Genomic DNA, 22,239 nt, shown 5'->3' with positions numbered 1-22,239 from the left:
GTTATGTTGAATGCCATGTATGCGGCATGGTTGAGGGTGTGAGTTGGTAGATATCTCACCACTAGTTAAGTAATTCCTTTCCTCGAAATGTCAGTCTCCCTGGGCACAGTTCCTACAACTGAGGTCTGGAGGAGGGGCATAGAGGGAGGAGCCAGTTCACACCCAATGAAAAGTCTTTAGAGTGCCCATGGCTCCTGCGGATCCCGTCTATACCCCATGGTCTTGATGTCGTCCCCAACATCCTCTATGGACTAGGAGAAAAGGATTTACCGGTAGGTATCAAAATCCTAATATATATATATATATATATATATATATATATATATATATAAGGTGTTGCCCTGTAAGCTCTGCTACTGTAGGTTTGACCCTGTGTGGCTGTTCCGAAAATTGGTGCCTGGCCATGTAAATTTTTTTCAAAAATCAGAACTGCTGTAGGGAATGGAGTTGGATGCTGGTTGTTATTGTTTACAGCACATACTTTGTGCAATTGCCTTTGCAACAATTTTATTTAATGAAGAGATTAGTGGACATAAGTGTTAGTTAACAATTTTCTGTTAGGGATCATAGGAAATCATGATTATCTGTTATGAATATATAAAGGGAAAATTGATATAAGTAAAAAATTCTAATATTTTATCTTTAAATATCTCCATTTCTTCTAAATGGAACACCTCGCCATCCACTCGTCTCTTCAAATATGCCTTGTTACTCTGTATATGCATGTCAGTTCTTCTGGCAAATCATTTGCAGGTGTACATGCCCATACTCTGGAAGTGGAAAAAGCAGAACCATCAATATAAACAAAGGATCAGATTATTTTATGTTCATTAACTCTAGATGGCAAATTCTACTTGCAGCCTATGGAATCTGACTAGCGTAATGGGCAGCTCATGTTGAATTGCATTTGCCCCAAAATATAGGAAAAACAGGGAATATATAAATAATGTATAACAATAGTACAGTCATAATTAGAAATAAACATAACACATTTATAAAATGGAATCAAGCACACCGAGTATAATATATAACATGGAAACAGACATTTTACAGTCACACAATCTTTGCTTTTAAAAATGTTTGTCCAACACAAAGACATCATGGGGACTGCAGTGCAGCACAGTTAGAGAATCCTACTGTCAGCCAAATGTGTTTGTCAGTGAGCAGCTGTGCTGAGAGCAAGGGAGACATTCATACAGTATTTCTTGCTCTCCATTTAAAAATATAAAATCTCCAATAGGCAGGATTATGATACTGCTATTTGGGAGACTGACCTTGCCATTCACATACAGTAGTCTGCATTTTGGGATTAACTAGGAAAACTTGATGAAATAACCTCTTTTTTTGTTTTAAGTACCATTCTCAGTCTGTGACCTTGTGATGTGTTGCAATCTGTGTATTGCTTATCTGCTTGCCTTAGATGAAAAATGAGACCTTATTCTTTAGCACTATTTGAGTTTAAAACCACATGGTAATTTATGTGAAATTAAATCACCACATATTTACTGCTGGAAATACATGTGTGATCATTTTAATATAGTACTGTTTTTGTGCTGCACAAGCCACCGCTCAACCTTTTCGTCTAGAAAATAAATGCATTCCTTCTATAGCTTTTATCAGACATAATTTAGAACATTAATGTCCTGATGTACTTCAAGGGCCACATATGCAGTTCTCTAACCTTCAAAAAGGGCAGCCTGAAAAGGCACATTGACATAATTTTTTTGTAAATGCCTCTATATGCTCTTCACTTACTCTAAAACTCCACTCCATGCCACTTAGACCTTCTATTTGCTCCAAAATAGCCCCACGTGCCCTTAGACATTCTCTTGCCACAAAATTCTTACCCACATGTATACGAAGTTACTCAGAACATGCCCCTCTCACCTCATCACACTGCAGCTCTCTGGTTCCAGATGATAGGTAGATCGACATTTAAAAGGTCGACAGTGCTTAAGGTCGGCAGGTTCAAATGGTCGACACAAGGTAGTTTTTTTTGGGGGGTGCGGGGATTTATTTATTTTTAACTTTTTTTATTATTTACCATCCATGTGGACTGATTGGGAATAGTAACCTGCATGAACAGTGGTCAAGCAAAGCGGTTTACTAATTGGAGTAATGTGGTTTAACATAGACCTTTTGACTGTGTTGACCTTTGTACCAGTCAACTTTTTCAAGTGCCTACCTTTTACATGTCTGTCTTTTGACCCTGTCGACCATATGGGGTTGACCTACTGACTGTTGACCTAATTCTAGTTGACCCAATGATCCACACACGCAGCTCTCTAATCACCGTCTGGCACATGGGAGCTATCGGCTATCCCATTCTCTGATTTACAGCAAAGCATAAAATGAGTGAGATCAGGGGGGCTGGATTTAAAAATATGAAAAACAGGACAGGGTTGAAAGTGGGCATGGCCCTAACTTGGAGGGTGTATCTACATCACTGTGGGTGTAACCACTTGTCTCGCACTTCCACAGTACTATTTCGCCTCCTTTCCCTTATCAAAAACACCACTTTAATGATGCCCAGAGTTAAAAGGGAAGCCAACAATACAATGCCTCTACCTACTGCACCAGAATAGGGACAAAGCTCCTATACTTTGGATGGTGTGACAATCCCCTCAGATCAGGATTGTCATGCCTAAATTGGGACAGGTGGGAAGTATGTATTTTAGAAGATGAAAGCAAATATCTGGTTGCTATGAGTTCCAACACCTTTGTCGCCAAATGTATTTGTCAGTGAGCTGCTGTGCTCAAAGCATGTGAGACAATCCTATTTTTTCCTCTCCATTAAAATAAAAATCATATTATGGCATTGCTGTTTAGGAGACACACCTCGTCAGTCACAAGATTACTCGATAGCACTATAGTATGTGGTGTTAAAAACCACAGGATAATTTGTAATAATCTGACAACATATTTACATCTTAAAATGCATGTGTTGATAAAACCAAATAATAAGTTTAATACATTTTCATCTAGCTTTTGAATAAATTGCTTTTATTGAATTGTTTCTAGTACAATGGTGGCAAACCTGATATACTGCAGGAGTTGCAGTTACAGCTCTCCACCCTTCAAAAGAATTATGCTTTACGCTTATCTGTTGAAATTAAAGAGCAGTCTCAACTAGAGATGTGCACTTGAAATTTTTCGGGTTTTGGTTTTGGGTTCGGTTCCGCGGCCGTGTTTTGGGTTCGACCGCGTTTTGGCAAAACCTCACCGAATTTTTTTTGTCGGATTCGGGTGTGTTTTGGATTCGGGTGTTTTTTTCAAAAAACACTAAAAAACAGCTTAAATCATAGAATTTGGGGGTCATTTTGATCCCAAAGTATTATTAACCTCAAAAACCATAATTTCCACTCATTTTCAGTCTATTCTGAATACCTCACACCTCACAATATTATTTTTAGTCCTAAAATTTGCACCGAGGTCGCTGGATGACTAAGCTAAGCGACCCTAGTGGCCGACACAAACACCTGGCCCATCTAGGAGTGGCACTGCAGTGTCACGCAGGATGGCCCTTCCAAAAAACACTCCCCAAACAGCACATGATGCAAAGAAGAAAAAAAGAGGCGCAATGAGGTAGCTGTGTGAGTAAGCTAAGCGACCCTAGTGGCCGACACAAACACCTGGCCCATCTAGGAGTGGCACAGCAGTGTGACGCAGGATGGCCCTTCCAAAAAACACTCCCCAAACAGCACATGACGCAAAGAAGAAAAAAAGAGGCGCAATGAGGTAGCTGTGTGAGTAAGATAAGCGACCCTAGTGGCCGACACAAACACCTGGCCCATCTAGGAGTGGCACTGCAGTGTCACGCAGGATGGCCCTTCCAAAAAACACTCCCCAAACAGCACATGACGCAAATAAAAATGAAAGAAAAAAGAGGTGCAAGATGGAATTGTCCTTGGGCCCTCCCACCCACCCTTATGTTGTATAAACAGGACATGCACACTTTAACCAACCCATCATTTCAGTGACAGGGTCTGCCACACGACTGTGACTGAAATGACGGGTTGGTTTGGACCCCCACCGAAAAAGAAGCAATTAATCTCTCCTTGCACAAACTGGCTCTACAGAGGCAAGATGTCCACCTCATCATCATCCTCCGATATATCACCGTGTACATCCCGCTCCTCACAGATTATCAATTCGTCCCCACTGGAATCCACCATCTCAGCTCCCTGTGTACTTTGTGGAGGCAATTGCTGCTGGTCAATGTCTCCACGGAGGAATTGATTATAATTCATTTTAATGAACATCATCTTCTCCACATTTTCTGGAAGTAACCTCGTACGCCGATTGCTGACAAGGTGAGCGGCGGCACTAAACACTCTTTCGGAGTACACACTTGTGGGAGGGCAACTTAGGTAGAATAAAGCCAGTTTGTGCAAGGGCCTCCAAATTGCCTCTTTTTCCTGCCAGTATAAGTACGGACTGTCTGACGTGCCTACTTGGATGCGGTCACTCATATAATCCTCCACCATTCTTTCAATGGGGAGAGAATCATATGCAGTGACAGTAGACGACATGTCCGTAATCGTTGTCAGGTCCTTCAGTCCGGACCAGATGTCAGCATCAGCAGTCGCTCCAGACTGCCCTGCATCACCGTCAGCGGGTGGGCTCGGAATTCTGAGCCTTTTCCTCGCACCCCCAGTTGCGGGAGAATGTGAAGGAGGAGATGTTGACAGGTCGCGTTCCGCTTGACTTGACAATTTTGTCACCAGCAGGTCTTTGAACCCCAGCAGACTTGTGTCTGCCGGAAAGAGAGATCCAAGGTAGGTTTTAAATCTTGGATCGAGCACGGTGGCCAAAATGTAGTGCTCTGATTTCAACAGATTGACCACCCGTGAATCCTTGTTAAGCGAATTAAGGGCTCCATCCACAAGTCCCACATGCCTAGCGGAATCGCTCCCTTTTAGCTCCTCCTTCAATGCCTCCAGCTTCTTTTGCAAAAGCCTGATGAGGGGAATGACCTGACTCAGGCTGGCAGTGTCTGAACTGACTTCACGTGTGGCAAGTTCAAAAGGTTGCAGAACCTTGCACAACGTTGAAATCATTCTCCACTGCGCTTGAGACAGGTACATTCCACCTCCTATATCGTGCTCAATTGTATAGGCTTGAATGGCCTTTTGCTGCTCCTCCAACCTCTGAAGCATATATAGGGTTGAATTCCACCTCGTTACCACTTCTTGCTTCAGATGATGGCAGGGCAGGTTCAGGCGTTTTTGGTGGTGCTCCAGTCTTCTGTACGTGGTGCCTGTACGCCGAAAGTGTCCCGCAATTCTTCTAGCCACCGACAGCATCTCTTGCACGCCCCTGTCGTTTTTTAAAAAATTCTGCACCACCAAATTCAAGGTATGTGCAAAACATGGGACGTGCTGGAATTTGCCCATATTTAATGCACACACAATATTGCTGGCGTTGTCCGATGCCACAAATCCACAGGAGAGTCCAATTAGGGTAAGCCATTCCGCGATGATCTTCCTCAGTTGCCGTAAGAGGTTTTCAGCTGTGTGCGTATTCTGGAAACCGGTGATACAAAGCGTAGCCTGCCTAGGAAAGAGTTGGCGTTTGCGAGATGCTGCTACTGGTGCCGCCGCTGCTGTTCTTGCGGCGGGAGTCCATACATCTACCCAGTGGGCTGTCACAGTCATATAGTCCTGACCCTGCCCTGCTCCACTTGTCCACATGTCCGTGGTTAAGTGGACATTGGGTACAACTGCATTTTTTAGGACACTGGTGAGTCTTTTTCTGACGTCCGTGTACATTCTCGGTATCGCCTGCCTAGAGAAGTGGAACCTAGATGGTATTTGGTAACGGGGGCACACTACCTCAATAAATTGTCTAGTTCCCTGTGAACTAACGGCGGATACCGGATGCACGTCTAACACCAACATAGTTGTCAAGGCCTCAGTTATCCGCTTTGCAACAGGATGACTGCTGTGATATTTCATCTTCCTCGCAAAGGACTGTTGGACAGTCAATTGCTTGGTGGAAGTAGTAAAAGTGGGCTTACGACTTCCCCTCTGGGATGACCATCGACTCCCAGCAGCAACAACAGCAGCGCCAGCAGCAGTAGGCGTTACACGCAAGGATGCATCGGAGGAATCCCAGGCAGGAGAGGACTCGTCAGAATTGCCAGTGACATGGCCTGCAGGACTATTGGCATTCCTGGGGAAGGAGGAAATTGACACTGAGGGAGTTGGTGGGGTGGTTTGCGTGAGCTTGGTTACAAGAGGAAGGGATTTACTGGTCAGTGGACTGCTTCCGCTGTCGCCCAAAGTTTTTGAACTTGTCACTGACTTATTATGAATGCGCTGCAGATGACGTATAAGGGAGGATGTTCCGAGGTGGTTAACGTCCTTACCCCTACTTATTACAGCTTGACAAAGGCAACACACGGCTTGACAAATGTTGTCCGCATTTCTGTTGAAATACTTCCACACCGAAGAGCTGATTTTTTTGGTATTTTCACCAGGCATGTCAACGGCCCTATTCCTCCCACGGACAACAGGTGTCTCCCCGGGTGCCTGACTTAAACAAACCACCTCACCATCAGAATCCTCCTTGTCAATTTCCTCCCCAGCGCCAGCAACACCCATATCCTCCTCATCCTGGTGTACTTCAACACTGACATCTTCAATCTGACTATCAGGAACTGGACTGCGGGTGCTCCTTCCAGCACTTGCAGGGGGAGTGCAAATGGTGGAAGGCGCATGCTCTTCACGTCCAGTGTTGGGAAGGTCAGGCATCGCAACCGACACAATTGGACTCTCCTTGTGGATTTGGGATTTGGAAGAACGCACAGTTCTTTGCTGTGCTTTTGCCAGCTTGAGTCTTTTCATTTTTCTAGCGAGAGGCTGAGTGCTTCCATCCTCATGTGAAGCTGAACCACTAGCCATGAACATAGGCCAGGGCCTCAGCCGTTCCTTGCCACTCCGTGTGGTATATGGCATATTGGCAAGTTTACGCTTCTCCGACGACAGTTTTATTTTAGATTTTGGAGTCCTTTTTTTACTGATATTTGGTGTTTTGGATTTTACATGCTCTGTACTATGACATTGGGCATCGGCCTTGGCAGACGACGTTGCTGGCATTTCATCGTCTCGGCCATGACTAGTGGCAGCAGCTTCAGCACGAGGTGGAAGTGGATCTTGATCTTTCCCTAATTTTGGAACCTCAACATTTTTGTTCTCCATATTTTAATAGGCACAACTAAAAGGCACCTCAGGTAAACAATGGAGATGGATGGATACTAGTATACTTATGGATGGACCAGCGACTGCCGACACAGAGGTAGCTACAGCCGCGGACTACCGTACTGTGTCTGCTGCTAATATAGACTGAATGATAATGAGCTGAAATTAATATATATATATATATATAATATCACTAGTACTGCAGCCGGACAGGTATATATATTTATTATGTAATGACTGATGACGGACCTGCTGGACACTGTCAGCTCAGCAGCACCGCAGACTGCTACAGTAAGCTACTATAGTAGTATGTATCAAGAAGAAAGAGAAAAAAAAAAACCACGGGTAGGTGGTATACAATTATGGATGGACCAGCGACTGCCGACACAGAGGTAGCTACAGCCGTGGACTACCGTACTGTGTCTGCTGCTAATATAGACTGGATGATAATGAGATGAAATTAATATATATATATATATATATATATATAATATCACTAGTACTGCAGCCGGACAGGTATATATATTTATTATGTAATGACTGATGACGGACCTGCTGGACACTGTCAGCTCAGCAGCACCGCAGACTGCTACAGTAAGCTACTATAGTAGTATGTATCAAGAAGAAAGAAAAAAAAAAAAAACACGGGTAGGTGGTATACATATACAATTATATATATTTCTCTATCGTCCTAGTGGATGCTGGGGTTCCTGAAAGGACCATGGGGAATAGCGGCTCCGCAGGAGACAGGGCACAAAAAGTAAAGCTTTAGGATCAGGTGGTGTGCACTGGCTCCTCCCCCTATGACCCTCCTCCAAGCCTCAGTTAGATTTTTGTGCCCGGCCGAGAAGGGTGCAATCTAGGTGGCTCTCCTAAAGAGCTGCTTAGAAAAGTTTAGCTTAGGTTTTTTATTTTACAGTGAGTCCTGCTGGCAACAGGATCACTGCAACGAGGGACTTAGGGGAGAAGAAGTGAACTCACCTGCGTGCAGGATGGATTGGCTTCTTTGGCTACTGGACATTAGCTCCAGAGGGACGATCACAGGTACAGCCTGGATGGTCACCGGAGCCTCGCCGCCGGCCCCCTTGCAGATGCTGAAACAAGAAGAAGGTCCAGAATCGGCGGCATGAAGACTCCTCAGTCTTCTTAAGGTAGCGCACAGCACTGCAGCTGTGCGCCATTTCCTCTCAGCACACTTCACACGGCAGTCACTGAGGGTGCAGGGCGCTGGAAGGGGGGCGCCCTGGGAGGCAATGAAAACCTATTTTTGGCTAAAAATACCTCACATATAGCCTCCGGGGGCTATATGGAGATATTTAACCCCTGCCAGAATCCGTTAAGAGCGGGAGACGAGGCCGCCGAAAAAGGGGCGGGGCCTGTCTCCTCAGCACACAGCGCCATTTTCCCTCACAGAAAGGCTGGAGGGAAGGCTCCCAGGCTCTCCCCTGCACTGCACTACAGAAACAGGGTTAAAACAGAGAGGGGGGGCACTAATTCGGCGTTAGAAATATATAAAAAAGATGCTATAAGGGAAAACACTTATATAAGGTTGTCCCTATATAATTATAGCGTTTTTGGTGTGTGCTGGCAAACTCTCCCTCTGTCTCTCCAAAGGGCTAGTAGGTCCTGTCCTCTATCAGAGCATTCCCTGTGTGTGTGCTGTGTGTCGGTACGTGTGTGTCGACATGTATGAGGACGATGTTGGTGAGGAGGCGGAGCAATTGCCTGTAATGGTGATGTCACTCTCTAGGGAGTCGACACCGGAATGGATGGCTTATTTAGGGAATTACGTGATAATGTCAACACGCGGCAAGGTCGGTTGACGACATGAGACGGCCGACAAACAATTAGTACCGGTCCAGACGTCTCAAAAACACCGTCAGGGGTTTTTAAAACGCCCGTTTACTTTAGTCGGTCGACACAGACACAGACAGGGACACTGAATCCAGTGTCGACGGTGAATAAACAAACGTATTCCTTATTAGGGCCACACGTTAAGGGCAATGAAGGAGGTGTTACATATTTCTGATACTACAAGTACCACAAAAGAGGGTATTATGTGGGATGTGAAAAAACTACCGTAGTTTTTCCTGAATCAGATAAATTAAATGAAGTGTGTGATGATGCGTGGGTTCCCCCCGATAGAAAATATGGGCGGTATACCCTTTCCCGCCAGAAGTTAGGGCGCGTTGGGAAACACCCCTTAGGGTGGATAAGGCGCTCACACGCTTATCAGAACAAGTGGCGGTACCGTCTATAGATAGGGCCGTCCTCAAGGAGCCAGCTGACAGGAGGCTGGAAAATATCATAAAAAGTATATACACACATACTGGTGTTATACTGCGACCAGCGATCGCCTCAGCCTGGATGTGCAGAGCTGGGGTGGCTTGGTCGGATTCCCTGACTAAAAATATTGATACCCTTGACAGGGACAGTATTTTATTGACTATAGAGCATTTAAAGGATGCATTTCTATATATGCGAGATGCACAGAGGGATATTTGCACTCTGGCATCAAGAGTAAGTGCGATGTCCATATCTGCCAGAAGATGTTTATGGACACGACAGTGGTCAGGTGATGCAGATTCCAAACGGCACAAAGGTGTATTGCCGTATAAAGGAAGAGGAGTTATTTGGGGTCGGTCCATCGGACCTGGTGGCCACGGCAACTGCTGGAAAATCCACCGTTTTTTACCCTAAGTCACATCTCTGCAGAAAAAGACACCGTCTTTTCAGCTTCAGTCCTTTCGTCCCTATAAGAGTCATATCTGCCCAGGGATAGAGGAAAGGGAAGAAGACTGCAGCAGGCAGCCCATTCCCAGGAACAGAAGCGTTCCACCGCTTCTGACAAGCTCTCAGCATGACGCTGAGACCGTACAGGACCCCTGGATCCTACAAGTAGTATCCCAGGGGTACAGATTGGAATGTCGAGACGTTTCCCCTGCGCAGGCTCCTGAAGTCTGCTTTACCAAGGTCTCCCTCCGACAAGGAGGCAGTATGGGAAACAATTCACGAGCTGTATTCCCAGCAGGTGATAATTAAATTACCCCTCCTACAACAAGAAAAGGGGTATTATTCCACACTATATTGTGGTACTGAAGCCAGAAGGCTAGGTGAGACCTATTCTAAATCTAAAAAAATTTGAACACTTACAAAGGTTCAAATCAAGATGGAGTCACTCAGAGCAGTGATAACGAACCGGGAAGAAGGGGACTATATGGTGTCCCGAGACATCAGGGATGCTTACCTCCATGTCCCAAATTTGCCCTTATCACTAAGGGTACCTCAGGTTCGTGGTACAGAACTGTCACTATCAGTTTCAGACGCTGCCGTTTGGATTGTCCACGGCACCCCGGGTCTTTACCAAGGTAATGGCCGAAATGATGGTTCTTCTTCGAAGAAAAGGCGTCTTAATTATCCCTTACTTGGACGATCTCCTGATAAGGGCAAAGTCCAGGGAACAGTTGGAGGTCGGAGTAGCATGATCCCGACAACAAGTCTCCTGTGCTTAGGGATGATTCTGGACACAGTCCAGAAAAAGGTGTTTCTCCCGGAAGAGAAAGCCAGGGAGTTATCCGAGCTAGTCAGGAACCTCCTAAAATCAGTGCATCATTGCACAAGGGCCATGGTAAAAAAATGGTGACTTCCTTCGAAGCAATTCCAGTCGGCAGATTTCATGCAAGAACTTTTCAGTGGGATCTGCTGGACAAATGGTCCGGATCGCATCTTCAGATGCATCAGCGGATAACCCTATATCCAAGGACAAGGGTGTCTCTCCTGTGGTGGTTACAGAGTGCTCATCTTCTAGAGGGCCGCAGATTCGGCATTCAGTTTTGGATGTTGGTGACCACGGAGGCCAGCCCGAGAGGCTGGGGAGCAGTCACACAAGGAAAAAATTTCCAGGGAGTGTGATCAAGTCTGGAGACTTTTCTCCACATAAATATAGCTAAGGGTAAATTTATAATGCTCTAAGCTTAGCAAGACCTCTGCTTCAAGGTCAGCCGGTATTGATCCAGTGGGATAAAACATCACGGCAGTCGCCCACGTAAATAGACAGGGCGGCACAAGAAGCAGGAGGGCAGTGGCAAAAACTGCAAGGACTTTTCGCTGGGCGGAAAATCATGTGATAGCACTGTCAGCAGTGTTTCATTCCAGGAATGGAAACTGGGAAGCAGACTTCCTCAGTAGGCACGACCTCCACCCGGCAGAGTGGGAACTTCATGAGGAAGTTTTCCACATGATTGTAAACCGTTGGGAATTACCAAAGGTGGACATGATGGCGTCCCGTCTGAACAAAAAACGGGACAGGTATTGCGCCAGGTTAAGAGACCCTCAGGCAATAGCTGTGGACGTTCTGGTAACACCGTGGGTGTACCAGTCGGTGTATGTGTTCCATCCTCTGCTTTTCATACCTAAGGTACTGAGAATTATAAGACGTAGAGGAGTAAGAACTATACTCATGGCTCCGGATTGGCCAAGAAGGACTTGGTACCCGGAACTTCAAGAGATGCTCACAGAGGACTTATGGCCTCTGCCGCTAAGAAGGGACTTGTTTCAGCAAGTACCATGTCTGTTCCAAGACTTACCGCAGCTGCGTTTGACGGCATGGCGGTGGAACGCCGGATCCTAAGGGAAAAGGCATTCAGGAAGAGGTCATTCCTACCCTGGTCAAAGCCAGAAAGGAGGTGACCGCACAACATTATCATCACATGTGGCGAAAATATGTTGCGTGGTGTGAGGCCAGGAAGGCCCCACGAAGAAATTTCAACTCGGTCGATTCCTGCATTTCCTGCAAACAGGAGTGTCTATGGGCCTCAAATTGGGGTCCATTAAGGTTCAAATTTCGGCCCTGTCGATTTTTCTTCCAGAAAGAATTGGCTTCAGTTCCTGAAGTCCAGAAGTTTGTCAAGGGAGTATTGCATATACAACCCCCTTTTGTGCCTCCAGTGGCACTGTGGGATCTCAACGTAGTTCTGGGATTCCTCAAAACACATTGGTTTAAAACCAGTCAAATCTGTGGATTTGAAGCATCTCACATGAAAAGTGAACATGCTCTTGGACCTGGCCTGGACCAGGCGAGTGTCAAATTGGTGGTTTTTTTCTCAAAAAAGCCCATATCTGTTTGTCCATTCGGACAGGGCAGAGCTGCGGACTCGTCCCCAGTTCTCTCCCTAAGGTGGTGTCAGTGTTTCACCTGAACCAGCTTATTGTGGTGTCTTGCGCCTACTAGGGACTTGGAGGACTCCAAGTTGCTAGATGTGGTCAGGGCCCTGAAAATATAGGTTCCAGGACGGCTGGAGTCAGGAAAACTGACTTGCTGTTATCCTGTATGCACCCAACAAACTGGGTGCTCTTGCTTCTAAGCAGACTTTTGCTAGTTGGATGTGTAATACAATTCAGCTTGCACATTCTGTGGCAGGCCTGCCACAGCCAAAATATGTAAATGCCCATTCCACAAGGAAGGTGGGCTCATCTTGGGCGGCTGCCCGAGGGGTCTCGGCTTTACAACTTTGCCGAGCGGCTATTTAGTCAGGTGCAAACACGTTTGTAAAATCCTACAAATTTGATAACCTGGCTAAGGAGGACCTGGAGTTCTCTCATTCGGTGCTGCAGAGTCATCCGCACTCTCCCGCCCGTTTGGGAGCTTTGGTATAATCCCCATGGTCCTTTCAGGAACCCCAGCATCCACTAGGACGATAGAGAAAATAAGAATTTACTTACCGATAATTCTATTTCTCGGAGTCCGTAGTGGATGCTGGGCGCCCATCCCAAGTGCGGATTATCTGCAATACTTGTACATAGTTACAAAAATCGGGTTATTATTGTTGTGAGCCATCTTTCAGAGGCTCCGCTGTTATCATACTGTTAACTGGGTTCAGATCACAGGTTGTACAGTGTGATTGGTGTGGCTGGTATGAGTCTTACCCGGGATTCATAAATCCTTCCTTATTGTGTACGCTCGTCCGGGCACAGTATCCTAACTGAGGCTTGGAGGAGGGTCATAGGGGGAGGAGCCAGTGCACACCACCTGATCCTAAAGCTTTACTTTTTGTGCCCTGTCTCCTGCGGAGCCGCTATTCCCCATGGTCCTTTCAGGAACCCCAGCATCCACTACGGACTCCGAGAAATAGAATTATCGGTAAGTAAATTCTTATTATTATATACAATTATATATATGTATGTATATATATATATATATATATATATATATATATATATATTAAACTGGTGGTGATTAATTAAACTGGTGGTCAGGTCACTGGTCACACTATCAGCAACTTGCAAGAAGTACTCCGAAGCAGACAATCACAATATATACTGGTGGTCAGTGTGGTCACAATGGCAGTGTGGCACTCTGGCAGCAGAGTGCCAGCAAAAGTGTGCACTGTACGTTAAAATATGTACTCCTGCTCTCAGACTCTAACTGCTCCCCACTGTCTCCCCCACAAGTCAGATATACAGTCACACTATCACTTCAGCAAGTAGTAGTACTCCTCCTAATGCTCCCCAAAATTACTAAAGTAAATAATACTGTGTCTCTCTCTACTCTAGTAGTCTCACTCTCTATAAACGGAGAGGACGCCAGCCACGTCCTCTCCCTATCAATCTCAATGCACGTGTGAAAATGGCGGCGACGCGCGGCTCCTTATATAGAATCCGAGTCTCGCGATAGAATCCGAGCCTCGCGAGAATCCGACAGCGGGATGATGACGTTCGGGCGCGCTCGGGTTAACCGAGCAAGGCGGGAAGATCCGAGTCGCTCGGACCCGTGTAAAAAAACTGAAGTTCGGGCGGGTTCGGTTTCCGAGGAACCGAACCCGCTCATCTCTAGTCTCAACACGCCCATGCCACTCATAGCAAATGCCACATGCCACTCATAGCAAATGCCACATGCCACTCATAGCAAATGCCACATGCCACTCATAGAAAATGCCACATGCCACTCATAGCAAATGCCACATGCCACTCATAGCAAATGCCACATTCCACTCATAGCAAATGCCACATGCCACTCATAGCAAATGCCACATGCCACTCATAGCAAATGCCACATGCCACTCATAGCAAATGCCACATGCCACTCATAGCAAATGCCACATGCCACTCATAGCAAATGCCACATGCCACTCAAACCTCTCTTGCTACAACATAGCCCCACATGCTCAGAGATTACCACTTGCTACAAACTTTACCCACATGCTCTCAAACCCTGCAAGACTGATCTCATCACACATATGCACCAAAACTCCCCCACAAGCCACTAGTTAGTAAGAGACAGCTTGTCAAACATTATGGGATTTAATAGAGGTTTTTGAAAGAGTGTGATGGAACCAATACAAAATAATCAAAAGGAAGTAGTGAGATATAAAATCGGTAAGTTGTATTGCCCAGTGCATTTTGCTTATGAATTAAGTTTCTGTTTGTAGCAGGTTATCCGTTGTAATCTCACATATATTAAATATATGTAGAAGAGAGGGAGAGCAATAGATAAATATCTACCTACAAGTAGATATAGATATACTGTATAGATATACATAGAGAGATAATATGGGTGTGTGTGACTATATATAGATATACATTTTCACAATTCAGAGTGCGCTATAATGTGAGTCACATGCAGAGATAGCTTCTAATATCCATTTAATTTTGTTTATACAGTGGATAATATGTTCTCCCTTATAATACCCAGGTTTCAATTTTATACGCATTGTTTTTATGTTATTTTTGCTGTGAAGTGATCTTCATGTTCTGGTGTGCTTTGCCTTCAATGACAGTTATAAATTCCATTACAGACCACTTTCAAAATGAATCACATGACATGTGACATTATTACTCAGCAAATTTAAGGATATTTACTAAAATTAAGCAAATGTACAATCGCCATAGTCCGACATTAGCAGTGGAATGGGTCATTCTGACCAGTTCTGTGACATGGGAACAGCATAAACCGCAAAGAAATTGGCCACACTAGCTCACAGAACAGGTCTACCAAATGCTGAAGCACATACTGTAGCACCTTAAAATCCTGTATCCTCATTTGCACTGTCAGCATAAGAACTGTTCATTGGGAGCTTCATAGACTGGGTTTCCCTGGAAGGCTCACCGTCATTGGGCTATGGTGTAACGAATCACGCTTTACCATCTGGCAGTGTAATGGATGAATCTTTGTTGAATGCCAGGAGAATTCTTCCTGTCTAAATGCAGAATGCCAACTGTGAAGTTTGTAGGAGGATAAATAATGGTCTGGAGCTGTTTTTGATGGGAATACTTAATGGTGCAGCATACAAAGGCATTATACAAATTTATATGCTTCCAGCTGTGTGACAACTGTTTGGTGAAGGCCCTTTTCCTTTTCAGCATGCCATTAGTGCACAAAGAGAAATCCATTCAAATAAGGTTAACCGAGTTTATGGTGAAAGAATTTAACTGGCTTGGGGGTATATTCAATTGCAGTCGAAAACTGCGGCAGTTTTCGACTTTTTAAGGTCAAATCCTGATTCGACCTATTCAAAGCTTTTCGACAAGTCGAGGCATTCGACTTGTCAAAAAGCACGTGGATCGGCGGAAAAGCTGCCGATCCACGTGTTGATGTCGAAAACGGGGCCAAATCTGACAGGTTTTGGCACCGTTTTCGACCATCTCAATCCGACATCAAAATGATGTCGGAATGAGATGGACCCAGAGGAGGCGAGGGGGGGGGGGGGGGGGGAGCCGCAGGGAGACGGGGGGACAGCCGGCAGGCATAAAGGGAGATCAGCGCTACAGTAGTGCTGCAGCTGGGTGTCACTCACCCGCCAGCTGCTGGAGCCGGGTGGAAGCTGCCGTGAGGTCGGGCGGCTGAGTGACATCCTGCTGCGCGCTGATCTCCTCTGGCTGCTGCTTGCTGTCCCCCCGCGGCTCGCCCCCCCTCTCCTCCTCTGGGTCCCATCTAAATTCGACTTGAAAAAGTTGAGTTTTAGATGGGATTGGATAGGGGTTGTCGGATCCATTCCTACAAATACATGTCGGAATGGAACCTACTTTAATTGGATATACCCCTTGATCTCTACTCCATGGAGTGCTGAGTGTGAGCCATGTCATCTCGCCCAACATCAGTACCTAACCTCTGTAATACTTATAGGCTGAATGTGTGCAAATCCTTACAACCGTTTCCCAAAATGTAGTGGTAAGCTTTCCCTGAAGAATGGGGCCTGCTAGATTATCAAATTCCTACAGCCATTTCCTAGTGGTAATCCTTCCCGGTAGAATGGGGTATGTTATATCAGCAAATTCTTACAGCCAGTTCCTAGTGGTAAGCCTTCCTGGAAGAATGGGGCCTGTCATATCCGCAAATCCCTACAGCCATTTCCTAGGGGCAAGTCTTCCCGGAAGAATGGTGCCTGCAAGTCCTTGCAGCCATTTCCTAGTGGTAATCCTTCCCACAGGAATGGGGCCTGTTATATCAGCAAATCCCTGCAGCTATTTCCTAGTGGAAAGCCTTCTCAGGAGAATGGCGCCTGCTATATCAGCAAATTCCCACGACCAGTTCCTAGTGGTAATCCTTCCCGGAAGAATGGAGCCTGCTATATCAGCAAATTGGGAGCCTGCTATATCAGCAAATTGGAGGCCCAACTACATACTAATTCCCATTGTTTTGAAATGAGGTATTCAGCAAGCAGATATGGGTGTCATATTCAGATGTCCACATAAATTTGTCTATAAAGTGTATTTCACAGGATTTTTACATGTATTACACGTATATATTATAAATAAATAGGGAGGTTGCAGTTATCCCCTTCTAGCTGTGAGTGTCCATCTATATGTCCTTTACATCGCCGTGTAGAGAGTATTCGTTTTGTTGCATGTGATAGAGCGCTATATACACTTTATATACATACATATATGTATGCGTGATGAAATAAAGCCAAGCTCTGGTGATCCTGGAAACAATGTTATCCTGAACGATAATTACCAACTCTTGTCAAACATGACTGACATCGCCAAGATCTGTAACAGAAAGTTCTTCTTATTCATGATGAGCATTTATCTTTCATGTAACATTGGGTGCCCTAATCTGTCTAAAATACCTTAAGAGTGACAGCTTGTGAGGAACAGATTTAATAAAGGGAATGGCTTTAGAAATAATGAGATCTTTCCGTAAGGAAAAGTTTTCATCAAATTATGAGTCAGTCAGGAATGCAGAACTTAAGCCAGAAAGCATTCATAAATTAAGTAAAATGCTAATACTTTAAAATCACCATGATCGGCTTGTTCTTTTGTTTTGTTTTGGCTTGAATTTGAGAATTTGTTTGAGTTATGAAGACACATACCTGCTCTAAGAACACTAAGAGCTGATCTTAAGTGGTCTCATTAGTTAAGATGTCAGGATTTTGGATTGTGTTACTGTGTTTTATGTCCCCTCATTATCTTGTTCTCTGTATATCTTGCAGCTGCTGCGTAGTTCGCTGGTGAACAACAGGACCCAGGCCAAGGTAGCGGAAGAACTGGGTATGCAGGAGTTTGCCATCACAAATGATAAAACAAAGAGGCCCGTGGCCCTCAGGACCAAGACCTTGGCTGATCTGCTTGAATGTATGTTACCTAAAAATCCTCATACCTATAGAGCAGTGAATATTTAATATATAGTGGTTTATTATGTGGCTTTTATGGTTGGGAAAGCATTTGTTACCTGAAAATGCCTGAAGTTATTCAATTATTTGGCAATGTCTACTCACGGTAAGCTTGCTGCTAACCCCTGTTAACTGGTAGCTCCCGGGTAAAGTGCCCAGAGCTATGAAATGACCCCGCACGGTAAACGCCAGAGAGTACACTTAATGCAGATTGTTCCTCGCAGCTCCAGAGGCTGCAAGGAAAAATCTACTTTAAGTACATCCTCAAAGCTTACCCACTCAGTGTAATAGGCAGTATTTGAATAGCTTTGGACACAGCTGCAGCGGTGTGGTAAGTCCCGCTGCTAATTGAATCTGCCCCTAAGACATTTGCTCACAACACAGTAATATGCAGTCAGAAAGTTGCAAGGGGAGTTACAAGTTAAAATACAGTATCGGTTTTGACTGTCATTTAAAAGCCAATGTTGAAACTCATTGGATTTTGCACCCCAATACAGCAAAGATGCAGCATCAAACCCACCGTCAATCTGCTGCAGCGTGAAAGCCCTTCACTATGATCTGTGCAGGCTTCGCCAGTGAAAAATAAATGGTTACATTTTGGAGAAATAAAAATGCACTCTGAGCTTTGGGCTGGTAAGGGAAAAATGACACGTGGTTCTCTTTATTTTCCAAAAGCCAGTACCAGGCTGAATCAGTCATGGGGCAGATGCTATAGCATGGGTACACATAGCGTAAAGTCCCCGTGTCATAATGGCAAGCAGCCCCAGACTGGTCAGCCCAGGGCTGGAATCCCAAGGAATGTGGGGACTCCATCCAAAAGACAACCATCCCTGGGATGAAATCCCAAGGCTCTTCTCCACATCCCCATGGCTTTGGGTATGGAGGTAATAGTAATTCAATTATATTGTTTTACGGGTGGCATACAAGTCCCAGCAAGACTCCCCAGTCAGGATGGCACATGTCGAACCACAAGTGCTAGCATTCTTCAGACTTTAACTACCTGCTGGCGCCTGTAGTACACCAGTAAAACAGGTATTTAAACAAAAGATATTATCATTTATTTCTCCTTACGTCCTAGAGGATGCTGGGGACACTTCAAGAACCATGGAGTATAGACGGGATCCGCAGGAGACATGGGCACTTTAAGACATTAAAAGGGGTGTGAACTGGCTCCTCCCTCTATGCCCCTCCTCCAGACTCCAGTTTAGAATCTGTGCCCAGTGAGACTGGTTGCACACTGGGGAGCTCTCCAGAGTTTCTCAGAAAAAGACTTATGTTAGGTTTATTATTTTCAGGGAGACCTGCTGGCAACAGTCTCCCTGCATCGTGGGACTTAGGGGAGAGAAGCAGACCTACTTCTGTGAGTTTCAAGGCGCTGCTTCTTTGGCTACAGGACACCATTAGCTCCTGAGGGTCTGAACGCTAGGTACGCCTAGATGCTCGTTCCCGGAGCCCGCCGTCACCCCCCCTGCAGAGCCAAAAGTCTGAAGACGGATGAGTAGAAGAAGATCAGAAGACTTCAGTGATGGCTTTGAGGTACCACACAGCGGCCGCGCTGCGCGCCATGCTCCCACACACAGCAGCACTACAGGGTGCAGGGCGTGGGGGGGTGGGGGGCGCCCTTGGCAGCATGTAAATCCTCAATATGACCTGGCAAAAGTGGTTTTTAAGTACCTAGGCACTGAATCTGGTCCCCCGCCAGTATAAATATTTGATAAAATAGCGGGGCTGAAGCGCGCCATTGAGGGGGCGTGGCTTAGCCCTCACAGCTCTCAGCAGTGCCATTTTCTCTCCACAGAGCTGCAGAGACGCTGGCCTTCCTCTCTACTGCTGTACAAGTAACAGGGTGCAAAACAGGGGGGGGGGGGGGGGGGGCACAGTATATTTGGTGCTATTTAATGTAATATAAAAGCGCTAACAGGTCTGGGGCTTTATATAAAAGTGTTCATAACCGGGATAAGCGCTGGGTTGTGAGCTGGCAAACTGCCTCTGTGTTTCTCTGACAGGCTTTACTGTGGGTCTGTACCCTATATGCCCAGTGTGTTTGTGAGTGTCGGTGCACGTGTGTCAACATGTCTGAGGCAGAGTGCTCTTCCCAGGAGGAGACTGGATCAGGGAGAAAAACGGCTGTGAGAGTGACCCTGTCGGCACCGCCGACTCCTGATTGGGTAAATGTTCGGTTAAATAAAAGATTGGATAAATTTGAGTCTCAAAACCAGGCATGGAAAAAATCTGTAGAGGATGTGTTGTCCCAGGTTCAGACCCCCTCGAGGTCACAAAAGCGTTCATTTACTCAGATAGAAGATACAGATACCGACACGGACTCTGACTCCAGTGTCGACTATAGTGATGCCAGATCCAAAACTGGCTAAGAGCATTCAGTACATGATTGTGGCGATAAAAGACGTTTTACATATCACGGAGGGCCCTGCTGTTCCTGATACAAGGGTCTGTATGTTTAAAGGAAAGAAACCTGAGGTAACGTTTCCTCCCTCTCATGAACTGAACGCTCTTCTTGAAAAGGTTTGAGAAAATCCTGACAAGAAGTTTCAGATTCCCAAGAGAATTCCGGTGGCATATCCGTTCCCCTCTGGGGATAGGGAAAAGTGGGAGTCACCCCCCACTGTGGACAAAGCTCTGTCACGGCTGTCCAAAAAGGTGGCGCTTCCGTCTCCTGACACGGCAGCCCTAAAAGAACCTGTGGATCGTAAGCAGGAAAATACATTGAAATCCATTTATGTCACTACGGGTACGCTACTCAGACCTGCCGTTGCTTCAGCGTGGGTGAGTAGCGCTATTGAAAAGTGGGCAGATAACTTGTCATCTGAGTTTGATACCCTGGATAGGGATAACATTCTTTCTCTAACGTCCTAGTGGATGCTGGGAACTCCGAAAGGACCATGGGGAATAGCGGCTCCGCAGGAGTCTGGGCACAACTAAAAGAAAGCTTTTAGACTACCTGGTGTGCACTGGCTCCTCCCACTATGACCCTCCTCCAAGCCTCAGTTAGATTTTTGTGCCCGGCCGAGCTGGATGCACACTAGGGGCTCTCCTGAGCTCTTAGAAAGAAAGTATATTTTAGGTTTTTTATTTTACAGTGAGACCTGCTGGCAACAGGCTCACTGCAACGAGGGACTTAGGGGAGAAGAAGCGAACCTACCTGCTTGCAGCTAGCTTGGGCTTCTTAGGCTACTGGACACCATTAGCTCCAGAGGGACCGACCGCATGGAACTGGCCTTGGTGTTCGGTCCCGGAGCCGCGCCGCCGTCCCCCTTACAGAGCCAGAAGCAAGAAGAAGTCCGGAAAATCGGCGGCATGAAGACTTCTGTCTTCTCCAAGGTAGCGCACAGCACTGCAGCTGTGCGCCATTGCTTCTCATACACACTTCACACTCCGGTCACTGAGGGTGCAGGGCGCTGGGGGGGGGCGCCCTGAGCAGCAATAAAAACACCTTGGCTGGCAAAACAATCACAATATATAGCCCCAGAGGCTATATATGTGATAATTACCCCTGCCAGAATCCTTAAAAAAGCGGGAGAATAGTCTGCGAAAAAGGGGCGGAGCTATCCCCCTCAGCACACTGGCGCCATTTTTCCCTCACAGTTCCGCTGGAAGGAAGCTCCCTGGCTCTCCCCTGCATTCTACACTACAGAAAAAGGGTAAAAAAGAGAGGGGGGGGCACTAAATTTAGGCGCAGTAAATATTATAGCAGCTATAGGGGACATAATTCAGTTAGTCCCTGCAGTATTTAGCGCTCTGGTGTGTGCTGGCATACTCTCTCTCTGTCTCCCCAAAGGGCTTCTGTGGGGTCCTGTCCTCTGTTTAGAGCATTCCCGGTGTGTGTGCGGTGTGTCGGTATGGCTGTGTCGACATGTTTGAGGAGGAAAATTATGTGGAGGCGGAGCAGATGCCTGTAGAAGTGATGTTACCCCCTGCGGGGCAGACACCTGAGTGGATGGTTTTATGGAAGGAATTACGTGCAAGTGTCGACTCCTTACACAAATAATTTGACGACATGCCAAATGCGGGACAGCCGGCTTCTCAGCTTGTGCCTGCCCAGGTGTCTCAAAGGCCATCAGGGGCTCTAAAACGCCCGCTACCTCAGATGGCAGACCCAGATGTCGACACGGATACTGATACCAGTGTCGACGACGATGAGTCTAATCTAATGTCCACTAAGGCCATTCGCTGCATGATTGAGGCAATGAAAGAGGTGTTACACATTTCAGATTTAAACCCAGGTACCACAAAAAAGGGTATTATGTTTGGGGAGAAAAAACTACCCGTAGTTTTTCCCCCATCTGAAGAATTAAATGAAGTGTGTGAAGAAGCGTGGGCTTTCCCTAATAAAAGATTGATAATCTCAAAAAAATTACTAATGGCGTTCCCTTTCCCGCCAGAGGATAGGGCACGTTGGGAAACACCTC

At 46.0% G+C, this 22,239-nt stretch overlaps 1 protein-coding gene across 2 annotated transcripts in view; it reads left to right on the top strand.

Annotated features, from left to right (window-relative positions):
• Positions 1-22,239, top strand: part of DROSHA (drosha ribonuclease III) — a 604,359-nt gene that overhangs the window by 559,309 nt on the left and 22,811 nt on the right. For both annotated transcript variants that reach the window (XM_063922973.1, XM_063922974.1), the window contains one exon: positions 17,633-17,774. In XM_063922973.1, coding sequence (XP_063779043.1) covers positions 17,633-17,774 — 142 coding nt within the window. The remainder of the gene's footprint in view (positions 1-17,632; positions 17,775-22,239) is intronic.

This window comes from Pseudophryne corroboree, chromosome 5 (assembly GCF_028390025.1).
Source record: "Pseudophryne corroboree isolate aPseCor3 chromosome 5, aPseCor3.hap2, whole genome shotgun sequence".
NCBI lineage: Eukaryota > Metazoa > Chordata > Amphibia > Anura > Myobatrachidae > Pseudophryne > Pseudophryne corroboree.
Note: the sequence above shows the minus strand (reverse complement) of the source record. Positions and strands in the feature narration are given on the sequence as shown.